Source organism: Helicoverpa zea, chromosome 1 (assembly GCF_022581195.2).
Source record: "Helicoverpa zea isolate HzStark_Cry1AcR chromosome 1, ilHelZeax1.1, whole genome shotgun sequence".
Taxonomy (NCBI): domain Eukaryota; kingdom Metazoa; phylum Arthropoda; class Insecta; order Lepidoptera; family Noctuidae; genus Helicoverpa; species Helicoverpa zea.
This window is the reverse complement of record NC_061452.1, coordinates 12,269,081-12,285,682: the sequence shown is the minus strand read 5'-3', so window position 1 is coordinate 12,285,682 and position 16,602 is coordinate 12,269,081. Positions and strand designations below refer to the sequence as shown.

General features: G+C 44.7%; 1 protein-coding gene across 1 annotated transcript; it reads right to left on the bottom strand.

The window, feature by feature from the left end:
* Window positions 1-9,174: 9,174 nt before the first annotated feature.
* On the bottom strand, window positions 9,175-10,953 carry LOC124629545. Its single transcript, XM_047162977.1, has one exon. The coding sequence runs from the start codon at window positions 10,951-10,953 to the stop codon at window positions 9,175-9,177; it is 1,779 nt and encodes a 592-aa protein (XP_047018933.1).
* Window positions 10,954-16,602: the final 5,649 nt, after the last annotated feature.

Here is a 16,602-nt window from a genome sequence, read left to right as displayed (position 1 = left end):
TTTTATCCCTATGGTCACGTCTATTGCGACTATTCAGATCTTTGATTTTGCTGACCCCATAGTCGCTGGCATAAGGGACAGGATCCGCGTACGAAGTCGCGGGCAGAAGCTAGTTATCAAATAAAAACATTATTTTCATCAACTACATATTTGAACATAAAATTTTTCTGTTTATTTAAGTGAGTACTATGCCGTATTATTTATACTCTTTTACACAGTCTTGGTGATTCTCTTCAACTAAATTTAAATTACTCAGAGAATTATTACTGTTTAAAAGTAATACTAAAAACATTATCGATTGATGTTCTCACCTGTCATAAAACATTTATTATTTTTAACATAAATGTTGAAAAATTTACCGACATACCAGTCTTTTGGCATATTATAACGTACCTCCGGTGAATATAAAACGTCATCAATTGATCCTTGAATTTATGTTGTTACCTCGATTTACCCTTTACCAAACTCCAGGATTGAAACTCCTTTCCTAGCAACACCGATCTTCAATGGTGTGGATAATTCGACGTACGAGGTTAAAACCTTTTTACATTGTCAATCTTTTAATTTTTAATTTTTTTTTTTTGATTTGTCAATATGATATGTCATCATGATCTGTCACACCAGAATCTAAAAGAAAATAAACAGTATTAGCTATTTTCTACATAATTAGCAGACAATTTACATTATGAAATCATAAAAACGAAACCGCCCTGGTCATTGTTGCAGTATTCAATGTTATTGGCAGACTTTTGAAGTTCACCCATTGATTTATTTTGCTGCAGTCCCTTTAAGTAACGGTAGTCCTTTTTGACATTATTCCGACGTCCGCAATGATCACAATACATTTTTTATATTATATGCATTGAATTTCCTGGTTGATATAAAGTTCGGCCATTCAGAGAATGCGTTCCTGACACGTCGCGATTGAACTGACGACGTAACTTTGCAATGGCGTTGCAGTTACGATAAAAATATTTTTGCTGGTTGTTTACCGTTTTAACAATTGAGGAGCATTAAAACAACATTATTATATCAATAATCAATGAATGTTATAATTTTGTGCCAAACTGAGTGTCAAATAACTTGGTAAACAATATTTTTCTAAATCTATACTGCGCTATTACAAGGTTATGTCAGCGGTTTATATTTTGTAGTGCTGTGCTAAAAATAACAGGCAAGTATCGTAATCTGTTCTTATACAGTTATAATATAAAATAATACGTTTTGATTTTCTTTTTAAGAATTGGAAAATAATGGACTATAAGACTTAATTATAACTTTTATGAAATATAAAAATAAAACTATGACCAAACCGCATTTTTATACTTAGATTAAAAATGGTAACCCCAAATGGCGTTATGGGCCGCCATTTTGTGACGCTAAAACAGTCGTCCGTTGTCGTTTCGTGCGCATAGACCACGTTTTTCAAGTGTTTTCGATCTGTTTTTATTTGATTACCCGGCTTTTGTTAGACCGAGATATCAGGATTGATTCTGTTATTGATAATAATATAATTATACATGTAGGCGAAGATGATGATGAAGACACCACCTCCTCAAGCAAATCGGAGTCTGATTAATATTCTGTTCGCACATTCAATTCAATGTACTTGTAACAAAGAATAAATAAAACAATTTTATTATATGAATATTACCTTTTTTTGGTTTCCACTTAAATCCTTACTAATATTATAAATCGGAAAGTGAGTTTGTTTGTTTGTTTGTTTGTTTGTTCCGCTTTCACGCCGTAACTACTGAACCGATTGCTTTGAAATTTTGCAGACGTAAAGTCAGAAGTCCGGATTAAATAATAGGGTACTTTTTATCCCGAAAAAATAGGTATTCCCGAGGGAAAACAAAAATATTGTTTGCTTGATGGATGGATTGTAGATGGCGCTGTGTGTCGTTTAAAACAAGGTAATATATTGCAAACGAATATAAACATGTAAATTTAGAAGCTAAATGATACGATAATGAATCCCCGAAAATGAGGAATTCCCGAGGGATGATGTACAATTTGTTTAATCGTCTAAACTGTTTTTTTTTACATCTACTTATATATTGCAAACGAATATGAACATATAAATTTAGAAGCTAAATGATACGATAATGAATCCTCCAAAATGAGGAATTCCCGAGGGATGACGTACAATTTGTTTTATCGTCTTAACTGTTCTTTTTACATCTACTTATCCTGAAATAACTATAATTCAACGAATTACTAATTGGTATAAGTATTAGTTAAGTTATTTAGTTCTTGAGGTATGCGATAGATGGCGCTGGGTGTTTTTAAAACGTGGTAACGATGTGTTTTTAAAATACGTAAGAAGTGCAATGGTATCTCGCGCTTTAACCTGTAGCTCATTGTTCAATCGCGAGCTTCCCGATAGCTCGATAGATGGCGTTGTGCTTTTCTGTATCGCGGTGTTAAGGTTCGCCGCGAATTAGTCTTAAGGTGTTTTGAAATCAGTGGGGCCCAGTAGGGCCAGGGCCAGCCGGGGCTGCGGGTTGTTCGAAAGAGATACCGCGGCCCTGGTATATAAAAGGCCTAGAACGGAACACGACGATTTTAGTCGGTAAGAGTCTGACACTCCCTCACCGCTGCTAGCCCAATTCCAACAGACCTCCCATTTCAATTTAAAAGACTACAATTTCCTATAAGGGTTTCATTTGCAATGACCATTAATAAAGCACAAGGCCAAACTCTAAGGGTTGCTGGAGTACACTTAGAAAAACATTGTTTTTCGCATGGTCAGCTCTATGTAGCGTGTTCCTGGGTTTCCAGTGCCCAAAATCTGCATGTTTTTGCTCCACAAGGGAAAATCTATACATATAATAAATCTGTAAAAAAACTGTGTCTGTACATTGAATATATTAAAAAAATAATAATTGGGTGGGGTTTAGAAACAGTAATGGAGCACAAATCCAAAAAAAAAATTCTGTCTGTATGTCTGCATGTCTGTATGTCTGTATGTCTGTATGTCTGTATGTCTGTTTGTTTGTACACGCTAATCTTCCGAACTACTGAACGGATTTCAATGATTTTATCTTTGTTGTATCAGTATTAAGCCTGGTCAACATATAGGCTATAATTTATCTTCGAAACTTGAAGACCTGATGCAGAACTCCAACAGACCAACAAAACTATAAGAGATACAAAAATGGTGCCATGGCAAAAATTGTTTCATGTGATAAGCATTTTCAGCTGAGATAATAAATTTGAAGATCTGGAACACCTGATGTGGAACCCCAAGAGCCCAGCTTCTCTGTACCATATACAGGTATGATGTTTTAGCAAAAGTTGTTCAATTTGATAAGCACTTTCTATTGACTTATACAAATTGAAGATCTAAAACACCTGATGTGGAACTCCAGGGGCCCTGCTAGACTATAGCATATGAAGATATGACGTTTTAGCAAAAGTGGTTCAATCTGATAAGCACTCTCTATTGATGTATAAAAATCGAAGATCTGGAACACCTGATGTGGAACTTCAAGAGCAATACTACACTTGAGATGTATAGAAATGAATGTTATGAAATAGGTATGGCGAATCAAAAAAAGTAATTAGTCCGTGTTTTAGATAACCCTAAAATAATGGACACGTATTTTTCTTTTCTCTCTCTCACAAACAAATAATAACGAAGATACAACACGCTTGAATTTTGTGTTAAGTCACTGCTTAGTACAAATTTTACATACCTAGACGTGGCGTCACGAGCCCCCACTCTCCGACTTTGTTGCGTTATATCTCATTATTATTTTGTATGTCTCTTCCAGACCTCGGGACTACAGAGTTCCGAATTTTTGGGAGGTAAACGTGGAGCCGAAGCCAACACGCCGAAGCCCTTTTGAGACAACTTTAATGAAATGGTGACACAAAACCGACGATTATCCCTTTATACACTATAGAAATGAACCCAAGGACAATCCCCGGTGGACGTCGTTAAAAAAAGACAATCCCCGGTACTGTGCTAAACTATTGCTAACTATGGAGGAAAAGTACTTGGGCTATTGTGATGGGATGTTAGTGGATGACAATGTATTAGGTAGGTACATGTAAAAATGGCAGGTGGAGACTTGCCACCTCACTTACTGGGCCCCCGGGAACCAGTCACTGAATAGCAACAAGAGGGCAACAGGTACATGAGCGGCTGTAGGGTGAGGATACCTCGGTGGACTTTAAACGCTGATTACGCGCTCCCTGTGCTTACCATGAGGCACCTACCCTCCGAGCAGGGCTACTAATCCTGCTCTAGCGACTCCACTCTGGACGGCCAAGCCAAGCCAGAGGCGTGAGACCTACCCCCGTCATGGTTCACTCCGACCGGCCGGAGATGGGGGACAGTATACTCTCCCTGGAGAACTCAGTATATATAGCCCCGCGGGGTCGCTACTCCCCGTCATCACTCATATGTCCTGCGGTGCCTGTATCTCATAATTATTGTCGTTATTATCTCCAGAGCCTTTGTCCCAATTATGTTAGGGTCGACTTCCAGTCACGATGCAACTGAGTACCAGTGTTTTACAAGGAGCGACTGCCTATCTGACCTCCACAACCCGGTTACCCGCTCAACCCAACACCCCTTGGTAAGACTTACTGGCTTCTGACTACCCATAACGACTGCCAAGAATGTTCAATGACAGCCGGAACCTACAGTTTAACATCCCCTCCAAAAAACGGTCATTGGTATCCAAAATATACGTAGAAAGTACATACGAACTTAGAAAAGTTGCATTGGCAGGCACTTGCCAGACCTGGAATCAAAGCCGCACGCTCATACTTGAGAGATTGGTTCTCTACCCACTAAACCACCACGACTTCCACTAAGTCACCACGACTTTGTCATCTATTTAATGTTTTTTTACGTAATAATACGTGTACCTAATATTTTTGCCACTCACAACTTAAATGCGGACTAATTAGAATCACCACTTTTATCCCTATGGTCACGTCTATTGCGGTTCAGTTCTCAGCGTTTTGTTTAGTCTGCTGTGCTTTTGCCGTTAAAGTACAAAAATTAAATATATGGAACGTTTCTAATGGTTATGCGTATTCCGTTGTTTCCAAGTCAACGGGCCCTTAAAATTCAATATTAGACTATTCAGATATTTGATTTTGCTGACCCCGTAGTCGCTGGCATAAGGGACAGGATCCGCGTACGAAGTCGCGGGCAGAAGCTAGTAACTAAAATATAAAACAAATGATTCCGCCAATTTAAAACGAAAATAATCTTAAAATAATGCGGCGGTTCATTTTGAAGGAACGGTAACGAACTCAGTGTTATGTTGTGCCCATCACTAGTCGTGACTAACTGATAGGTGTCAGGAACGCATTCTCTGAACGGCCGAAGTATAATTATTTTTATTCTTCTTCTTTCGTGTCGATGACATGTCTTATAGTGAGACTACACTTTGTCAGCCCAATATGCCGCCACAGCGAGAGCACTAATTATTTTTATTTTGAGTGTGGGTCTCATTATTATTATACAATTCATGATCGAGTCGTAGTCTAGTAGTAGGCGTAGTCTTCACAGAAACCATATTGAGTTGCTCATCACCTAGCAACGCAGAAATAACACCGTCATAAGATGTGATATTTTGTTCATTGTTAATGCAATTTTAATTTACACTCTTTCACTGAATTTAAAAATTTTGTTGTATTACTTTTAACTACAGAAAACGGCCTTTTTTTTTTTTTTTTTTTTTTTTTTTTTGTTGTCGCTGGGCTAAAAATGCTATTACGCATCCCCTTCCCGTCGGGGGACGGGAGAGGGGTATGTGGGACTCCCCGGTAAAAACGTTCCCGGTATACCCACTAAAAAGGCCCAGCGGCACTCCGACCTCGCCTGAGTGGAGGGGGTCTGGGAATCTATGGCATCCAGTCCCCCACCGGCGATTGCCCGCCTTACGGCAGGCCCCTCATTCCTCCCCCTAGTGGGGATGGATCCTTATAATGGCCGGAACGCAGGGGTTGATCCTTGTGATGCAGGCGGTGGCGCCCCCGCGCCTGTCGCCCGCTGATCACCCCCCAGGGCGGATGGGGACGGAGGTTGTATTCGCCGTCTTCTGCCCCTTCTTCGTCTACGGAGCGGCACCGCGAGAGGATCGTTCTCCCGCATGCGCTCCGCAGCTTCCTTCTGGGACATGATGTCTTCACAGAAGGAGGCTACCGCTTCCCATGTCTCTTCACCTCCCAGCATGGCAGCAATCACGCTGGGAAGCGAGAGATCGTTCCCGACCACTGCCATCAGGGCGCGGCGGGGTTCAGCCCACGATGGGCACACCTGGAGTGTGTGCTCTGCCGTATCCTCCGTGGCTTCGCAGTGGTGACACTGTGGGGTCGCCTCCCTCCCAATCCGATGCAGGTACGATCCGAAGCAGCCATGTCCGGACAGCACCTGCACCAGACGCATCGAAAGGCACCCATGCCGCCGATCGAGCCATCCGTTCAGGACAGGCCCGATGGCATCCAGCGTCCAGCGACCATACGTTGCCGAGGCAAGATCTTCGGCCCAGTGTAGAGTTATTGCCTCCCTTGCCTCCTCACGCACCTCTTCCTTTTCTGTCGGGTCTGGGCGCCGGTTTAGCGCCTTCTGCTCCGCCGTCCAGTCGTACACTCTGGCGAGCACCCAAGCCTCGAGCTCCCAGGGAGGAGTTCCCGCCAGAACGCACGCCGCCGCGAAGCTCACCGTGCGGTACGCCCTCGACACCCGCTGTGCAATGGCCCTTTGTGGCCTGCGGATGGCAGCGGCGTTCACCCTACTGCACAGTGAGTCTGCCCAGATTGGGGCCCCGTACAGTGCCATACTTTTGAGTATGCCGGCGTATAGTCGTCGGCATTGGTCGCCGGGTCTCCCGATGTTTGGGAGGAGCCATGAGAGGGCGCCCGCGGTCCTCATCAAGCGCGTCGACAGGCCGCTGAAGTGTGCTCTGAAGCACCACTTACTGTCGAGCACTATGCCCAGATATTTCATCTGGGGCTGCACCCCGATGCGGACACCCTCCACATGGATATGGGCGTCGGGCGGTTGGTGCTGCCGAGGGCCATGGAAGAACACGGCCTCGGTCTTGTGCAGCGCCACCGTCAGCCCTAGGCGGGAGATTCTGTCCACCACTTGAGAACCGCCCGCCGAGGCCAAGCTGGCTGCCTCTCCAAAGTTTCTCCCCCTGGCCGTCAGGAGGGTGTCGTCTGCATAGCAGATGACAGACGTGCCACGTGGGAGGTTGCCCCGCAAAAGCCAGTCGAATCCGATGTTCCACAGAAGTGGCCCTAGAACTGAACCCTGTGGGACACCGGACTCGACGGCGTAACGTCGGAGCTGGCCCGACTTGTCCACAAGGAGGACTGTACGGTCCTTCAGGTAGTCCGCCAATAGTCCCCGCAAATATGGAGGCACCCCATGAAAGCGAAGGGCCTCCAGTATGGTGGAGTGGGGAATTGAATTGAAGGCATTGGCTATGTCGAATGACACAGCCAGCAGTCCATCTCCCGCATCCATTGCCTCCCTCACCTGGCCCTTGAGTCGGGACAGGGCATCAACTGTCGAACGCTCAGCTCGAAAACCGAACTGAGCGTCCGCTAGATCCGGGCCGATTGTGCCCAGATGTCTGGTGATACGGGCAGCGAGGATCCTCTCGAACATTTTACCGACCTCATCCAGTAAAACGATGGGTCGGTATGCCGATGGGGAGTCCACCGGCCGCCCTTCCTTCCGAAGAAGGCACAATTGGCCCTCCTTCCATGGCTTTGGGAACCTCTCACACGTCAGGCACGCACTGAATAGGTCCCGAAACCTTTCTCCCATCTGGGAGGTGGCGATGGCCACCACCTTTGCGGGGACGCCGTCCGGACCTGGGGCGGTCTTTTTCCCCCTCAGGCAGAAAGCTGCCTTCTCTACCTCGTCCTCCGTAACCGGCGGGACCTCCTCGGCCGATGGAGCCGTACCCTGCGAGGCGCTCATCACTGGTGGAGTGAAGTTGTCCCTGCGCGGAAACAGGGACTGGACCACCCCATCCAGCAACGACGGCTCGAGGGTCTCGGCAACTGGGGGACCGTACGGGCGCAGTTTATTGCGTGCCGCTTTGTAGGGCCTCCCAAAGGGATCAATGTCCAAGCCCTCAAGCATCTCCGCCCTTGCGCGATCCTGGGCTGTGCCCATTTGCGCCGTCAGCGTCGACTTGGCCTCTATGTAGGTTGCATAGAGGCGGTCCTCGTTGTCGAGGTCGCGAAGGCGCCGCCGCCGACTTCTTGTGTAGGCCCGCCTGGCCGCCACACAAGCGGCCCGAAGATCCCCCAACTCCTCCGACCACCAATAAACGGCGCGTCTAGGAGGCGGACGATGAGACCGAGGCATGCTAGAGTTGCACACCTCGGTCAGGGAGACCCTTAACTGGACCGCTGTGGCGTCCACATCCCGGGCTATTACAGGAGGAGACAGCCAGTCCTGGACGAAAGCCGCCTCCGAGGCGGCCTCCCGGTCTAGGCGGGAGAGCGCCCACCGTGGGAAGTGCGACCGACCCTCCTGGGTCCCCTGGGAGCCCGGGGTGGAAATATCGAACCGCACGTATCGGTGGTCGGATAGCGTCTCCACCAGCTCCACCCGCCAGTCCACTACACAGGCCGCCAAAGAAGGGGATGCAAAGGCGAGGTCCACGATGGAGCCCCCCTGCCGCCGCACGCAGGTGTGAACTGTTCCCCTATTCAGGAGGGACAGACCGGATGACACGGACCAGGTTTCCACCTCTCGTCCTCGGGCATTGGTGGTTGGGTTACCCCATATTGCCGACTTGGCGTTAAAGTCGCCTAAGACCAACACCCGTTGCTGCACCACTCCGCTTGCCACCCTGGCGAGCACTTCGAGAAAGTTCTCGAAGTCCGTGAGAGGGCGGTTTGGGGAGAAATACACCCCTATTAGGGCTATGTCACCCCACGCGGCAGCCACGTATCCCGGTCCCCTCTCTAAGAGTGAGAGGGAGGGGGAATCCGTGGAAGACCGTGCTACCAAAGCAACTAAGCCGTTGTCGTCTCCCAGCCAGCTGCGAGGGACAGAGTACGGCTCGGCAACAACCGCCACGTCCACCAACCACTCCGCAAAGGTTTGAACCAGCAGGCTCTGGGCTGCTCTGCAGTGGTTGATGTTCGCTTGAAGAACACGTCGTCGATGCCCAGCCATCAGTCGGTGTTCATCGCGCTTCCCTCGGTTGCCGGCACTGGAACTGGAGTTTCAGAGGTGGCGGCAGCAGCAGGCCGCACCGGCGCCTGCAGTTTGCCCTTCTTCGGTGGCGGTCGGCATTCCTTGCCCGCCATTACGTGGTCGGATGGACGACCATTGGCAGCGCATACTGCGCAATGCATGGTGGCAGCCTCGCAGCTGGCCAACCTATGTCCCTCTTTTCCGCAGCGGAAGCATAGTTCCCCACGCTCGGCAGTGGACGGGCAGAGAGGCCGGGTGTGTCCGATGCCGAGGCACTTGAAACAGCGCATCGGCGCATCCTCAAGCACTCGGACCCCACCCGAGCTAAACCCGACCGGGAGGCGGCCCTTAGCCAGAACCGCCTTGGCAGCTACGACCGGGCACTCTAACCTCATAGTGCCCATACCCCTGCGGCCAGGTCTAATGGCTCGGCCCTTGACAGATGCGACGGCGCAGCCCCCCGCCGCCGCAACCGCTGCCACCACCTCCTCTTGCGTGACCGAGTCGTCGAGGTCGGTCACTTCTAGAGCTACACACTTAACGGCCCTCACCACCTTGGCCGTGTCCGCGACAGCCTCTCTGAGCTTCGTCGCAAAGAGGTCCGCCTTGGTGCCGCGTTGAGCCCCCGAGAACTCGAAGATACGAGCCCCCGTTTGGGTCTTCCGGCACGTAATTCTGCCAGCCCCAAGTTCTGCAGGGTCGACGTTTGTACGAGCCCGCCGCAGCACGGACTCGTATGTCTCCCCGCGTTCCGCTGCCTCTGGGGTCAACGTGACCACCACGGCTTCGGTTCTTGGAGGAGGAGCGAGCTTCCTCCTCCTGTCCCCTAAAGCGGCAGGCTTGGCTGCAGGGGGCTCGGGAGCTAACTGCTTACCCTTCCGCTTCCTCGCTACCACCTTAATCCAAGGCTGGTTGGAAGGGGTGGTGGAGGGCAGTAATGGGTCTTCTCTCACCGGTTCGGGAGGGACCGTCTGGGTAGTCGGGGCTAGTGAGGTTTTCTTGCCCTTTCCCTTGCCCTTGGTGGTCTTTAGGACCTGGGGCTCCGACTGGTCTGGAGCCGTTGAGGGCCCCGGTGCGATGGGCATCCGTCCAGGTGCTTTATCCGCCGCGAGTGGAGGGCGTAACCGCTTCTCCGGCAGGAGCCGATCCTCTATGCCGGCAAAACAGGCCCTGGTGAATGCTCTCTCCTCCATTACAACCTTACGGATAAGATCCTCAAGGTCAGAGGAGGCAGGTATCGTTGCTGTACCTTCCGACGTCCCCTCGGGCCGAGTCGTGGGCTCGGCAACGCGCGCGTGCAACGCGGACACCTCTTTCTGCAGGCGATCCACCTTCGCCTGAAGTTGCCGCGTCTCATCGGAGGTGGTGCGCTTCGCCAACTCCTTTACAATGCCGAGCAAGCTCGCTGCCCGGCATTTTAGGGCCTTCTGGAAGGTCCCCTTCAAGTTGGAGGACTTGGAGGCGACCTCTAGGATCTCCATCTGATCCTCCAGAGCCATGCGCTCCATTTCCTCCACGGAGTGGTCCGCGTAAAGGACACTGGAGGCGTCGTGGCTGGCCCTGGCTCTGCTTGGCCGGTCGTTGTCTTCCAATACCGCCCTCTTCGCGGGCTTCTCGGCTGCGTCCTCGGAAGAGCCTCCGGATCCCCGCTTGAGGAAGGCCCTCTTCCTCGTACGGCGGGTTGCAACGCCGCTCGTTCCACTTATTTGTGACTCCGTGTCGGACAAGTCGGTCGACACGAGGTCACTACCTCTCATGAGACTGACCGCGGATGGTGCGCGGCTGGTCTCTGATGCCGAAGCATCTCGAGATTGGCCCTGAGAAGGGCCTTTGGGTTGGCCCTGAGAAGGGCCTTTGGGTTGGCCCTGAGAAGGGCCTTTGCGGAGACAGCGCCCGGAGGCGGCCCTCACAGGACGTGGCATTGCCACCCACAATATCGAAACGCAAGACTGTTGAAGATGTTTCGACGCACAGCGTTCGTTTGCCGCCGGCCTGCCACTCCGTTACGGTGGTCAGGCACGGCGTTGCCCAGGGGTCACTACGTGGAAGTCAACGCTGTGGGGGGACCCCCACAGAAAACGGCCTGGGCCCATAACCTGTTGGATATGGGTGCAGGTGAGACAAAGAAAACACATGTATCCTGAACGACTGTTATATTTCGAATGTAAGAACGTACGATTAAAGTGAACATTGAATGATTGAATGTTTGACGAATGATTGAAGTAGGTATGCTTTATATAATCTTGGATATTTGTAAAGGAGGTATTATACGTACATCGTGCGTATATTCCAACAATTATTTTATCTAAATATGCTATGATGTAAACCCCCGCTCAAGAAATATATCATGCAATACAAGATTGCAGAATTTGCAGACAAATCAAGATTTTACTTGAATTTTCAATATCTTCTGAATATTAATTACCATCTTATTATTTACCTCAGTAATAACAACAACGCAAAGCTACTTATCGTACCTATTACTTATACGGAAATTAATTATTAAGCTTTATACAAATTCCCTTAAACTATTAATCGATTCTAAATGGTTCTAACCTATACTCGAGTCGATTGCACCCCGATATCCAATCAGGGATCGATATTAAACCGATTAGCCTTATACATAATATTGTTCCATTACTGATTCCATTACCCTCAATTAACTCCTATGAGCGACATGGGAAAGCGAACTGCTGAAAACATGAATCATAGTTTATTTAGCTATATGTATTGACCACAATACACTCGTTGTGGACAGTTCTATTATTGCTATATGGCCGTCAGTGGCTGTGCTTACTGTTCATAACTATTCTATAATAGAATCCCTTGAAAAATTCCATACAACTCTTTGTTTAAAGCTTTATTCAAAGTTCTTTCTCAAAAGCTAGACAATTGACGATCAAGAAGATGGAATAAAGCAATGCTTTAATAAATAGTACACTTCATGAAAATGAAGCAGCTAAATAAGTTTGAAACCGTAGAGGCTGCATGCTAAACGATTTATCTTATTGGCATTCCTGGCTGGCAGACAATAATTTAAAATTAGAATAACTGTATAAAATACATATAGCAGAATATTTGATATCGGTTTGCAAATAAAACGAAAATATTTCCATAGGTTTTATTCAAAAATTACATTTTAATTTAAAGTAACACTCGCTCCACTATCCTGATTTCCTACGATATCTTTCAAGACCTACTAAACAGTGTAGCGTATATTCTAGTATTTACTTTACATTACTAGATATCTAGCCTGAATCGTTATTCTTAGAGTATACTGTGGTCATATAATGTCAATCAGCTAAAAGAAAGGGTCGCTCAACAATTTCATTAGATTGAGTCGCCCGCATTCTTGTGAGAGGAATCTACCGTACTGTCGTATACGACGGTGTAATCAACGGGCTTTTAAATTAAATGCTTGTCTGATTCCTTTTTTATTTGATTGTTTTGTCTTTGTCCTTAAGAGCTTTGAGATCAACAAATTAAATTAAACAAATGGGTGACTAACCGAGGCTCTTATTGCACGTTAATGGGCTATAGGCAACTCAAAAATGCTTTTTTTTAACAACATAAATACAACGTAGGCACTTTCAATATTTTTTCGGACATTACAATGTAAAATTACTAACATCGTCTGACCTAGTTTTTTTATTTACATCGAGAGTTATCTCATGAATTAAATCGCTTCATATTGTTTAGAAATATCTAAAACATTGAATTTGAAGGACTACCATTTTCAAGGTAAAATAGAATCTAGTTTAACAGTAACAATAGCCTTGTTTCTTAGTTTCAAGTCCTTGTGTTGTCGTCTGTACAACTTTGTAGAATAACAAGAAAATTATATTGATTCCCAGTACTCGTGTAAGCCATTTTTGAACTAGAATGTTTCTAGAGGAATTTGGAACAATGTCCATGTATTTTAGGTCAGTATTTAGTGAGTTATAGCTGAAATACCTAACTATTTGACCGTCCCCAATGACAAGACATTAATCTTAGACGCTGGATGTTATATAAGGGGATGAGTACAAGGTCTCATGAAGCAACTATTCTAGGATTTATTAGTGTATGAAACGTTGTTTAATTGGATACATAGTGGAAGTTCTTGATTAACCAATTTAATTGAATTTGCAGTGCGAGAACGTATTTTACTTAGATTTGATGTTCGCGAAGTAGTCAAATGTTTTTTTTTTATTACATTGAGAGCCTGAGTTTTCATTAATTTTTTTTTTTTTTTTTTGCCCATAGGGCAGGCTAAAGTCTTTCGACCATACTGCCTAGTCTTTCGTAGGTATTAATTTCTTTCGTAATATTTTTTAAAAATGAGTTTTCATTAAATGTTGAGAAATAAAATACCATAAATTCTTCCAAAAAGTATTTTAAAAAAATACAAAAGAGTACAAGGCAGATGTAGGTACAATTTTAATACAAAAGAGTCACAATAGTTATAATTTAAATTCAAAAAACCCTCATCTTACACATTTTGAAATTAAATGTAAAACATCCTTCAAAACAGCAAAACTAACTAAAAGCGCGCCAAAACCGCACATTTCAACAATGGCGGCCACTTTTCTGGCGGATAAAGGCGCGAAAACAACAATAGTGTTGGGATGGACGCGACGCTCGACAGTTGGGATTTATTCGCTCGATGGCTCGCCTGGCTCAATGCGCCGTGGATAAGAGCTGTCTGCATGTCACTCACTGCGCTTTCGACTAGCATTTTCAACGTAGCTAGAAAATGTGGAATGGTTTTTAAGTTGTATTTTTTGTGACAGTAAACTGTTACAAAATTTTGAATTGATATCCTTTAATTCTTGACATGTTTGTATCCTAAAATGATGAAGGCTGCCGAGGACAAGAGCTGTCTGCATGTCATTCACTGCACTTTCGACTAGCATTTCCAACGTAGCTATAAAATATGAAAAGATTTTGGATTTTTTATGAGAATAAACTATCGCATTTTTTAATCTTTAATTTTGAACCGAGAGAAACCTTTTTCGATTCATGCTTTTGTTTTGTGTTTCAATAACATTAGCAAGTTAATAAATTACGAAGTGAGAAATTCAATTGAGCTGAAATATGCTTAAACTTCTCTCTCTCTTTTGAACTTTTTTTATAGAACCCGTATTTTAAAGCTGAGTGCAAACTAAACACAAAATACGCAACATTCATTCAGAAATCATTTCTATTAAAGTGACGCTTCATAACATACAAACTCAACCTTTTTACCCACAAATATGCTTACAAAGACGCTCTATATTCAATATCCCTGACCTCCGCCCACGGAATTTTATATATTTCCCTCTAAATACTAGTTTCATGCATCCAGCGGTTTCAGTCCACTTGCGACAGAGCCGCCTACGAGAAACCGATGGTAATCAGACTTGGCCCAACTTCGCTAAATGTGATTACATCACCGTTTTATGTAAAGATGTTTCCTCTCTTCCTTGTGATTGTGGAAAAGCAGGAAAGTTTTATATTAATTAGTTTCGTTTAATTGCACTGTGGTTTGGTAAAATTGAAGTGATGTAATTTACCTACTCAATCAAATTACCCCTTTTATCCCTATAATCCCTCTATGATGGATTGTTCTAGGACTGTAAATTACTTTGTCTGGTCATACTTAGTTCTCAAAAAATTAGAAAAATATCTACGCATATTTTTTAGTCTAATAAAAGGGGTAACGTTACTTACTATCGTTAATAGATATTTCAAACTGACCTTAGTATATGACAAGTTAGATAATACCGTCTTCTATTTCTATGCAAAGTTGATTTTGTTGTATAGCCACTCAGTGAGTAGCCCATTTGATATTCTAATTGTCGAGTAAATACGGCTAAACGGCATTAGTTTGAGCTTTCAACTTTCAGCCGGTAGACCTTCGGGGTCCTATGTAAGCCTGCCCTAAGAGTGTCGTAAGATGGCGTGGGCATAGACAAAGACGGAGGAATCTGACCGATTTAAAGTCAAATATGACGTCTGTGAGCTCCTTCTTCTAATTACATTCCGCTATCGTATGGCATCTATTTATTTACAAGGAGTCATGATAGCAAATTTTTGGCATGGAAATTTTTAGGAATGGGAAAACCGCAAATCTTACAAATTGTATTTTTGAAAAAGTGTCCATACTGTTTCTTATAATTCTCCTTCATGGGATCGACTTTTGGAACCGTCCTGAAAATGTCTATTTGACCTAAACTTGGACTCTGAACTTGAAATCGCGGCTTCCCTTAGGTATAAATAAAACAGCTTTTAAATCATTTTATTCACATTAACAGTAGGTAGTACATTAAAGGAATAAACGATTAATGAAACAGAACGCCTAAAGCTCGCTTGACGTGACGCATACGAGAGGAGGATTTAACAAATCCCAGTGACACACCACAGTCGCAGCCCACGGCTTAACCAGAGTGATTATGAAACCGTTCCTATGTGGCGCAATCCTGAACATGACGCGAATACTGATTAATTAAAACTCTATGTATATGTAGGGGTGTAACTAGAGTATGTGACAGTTTCAGATGTTACGTTTTATGTGAGTGTCAAAATCACTGTCAATCCTCATACATCCCCTCGAAATACTAAAGCGTTACGACCTAACTGCAACCAGTTGCCATTAGATTTTACCATTATATTATAGAGGTAGTTGTGCTCTAGAGAAAAGCTTCCCGCACTTGCATATAAAGAAGCCTTTTCTTGATGGGTTCAGCCGTATTACCAAGAAAGCATAAAAATCATTATTTTATTTAACTATTGTAAAGGGTAATAAAACAGAGTTCATCCATGTATCGAAGAAAAGTAGATAAGACACTTTCTATCTAGCCGTGAAAAGTAGTAGAACACTGGGTAATCATTCTATTTTTGAAATTTTTTAAGATTTCGAGCCTTCAACTTTGTTACATGACAATGCAGTAAGGCTGTCGAATCATCTAGAAGAACTTCAAATAAGTTCCTCAGTATGAAGTATCTAGTGTTCTCAAGTATCGCAGTAAGGATACGCAATAAGGAAATCTTATTGTTTTATCCTCTGTTAATAACTCCATGAAAAGCAATAAAAGAAATGTTCACACGAAACACTCGGGACCAGCGTTTATGACACATAAAATTGATTTCGTGTGAATGCTATGCTTTCGAGTAATATTATTCTTGGTGAAGTCAGAATACATTTTATGTTCAATAGGAAATGCCATAAAAATGCTATCTGTAAGTATCAAACACGATAATTTTCAGCATAAAAATTGGTAGTAATTCTTACTATAAATAACAGCCTAAGAAAGTTGCTATCAATTTAATAATTACCTCCTTCATTACAGATGAAATAAAAACAACTTTTTCCTAAAATTACTCAACTGAAACAGAAGAAAACCTAAAATAACATTTAGTCCTTAGCAACGAGGGGTAATTCACCC

Bases quoted from the DNA above. Each gene is read 5' to 3' on its own strand.
- LOC124629545 (XM_047162977.1), bottom strand. From the start codon at position 10,953: ATGAGAGGTAGTGACCTCGTGTCGACCGACTTGTCCGACACGGAGTCA.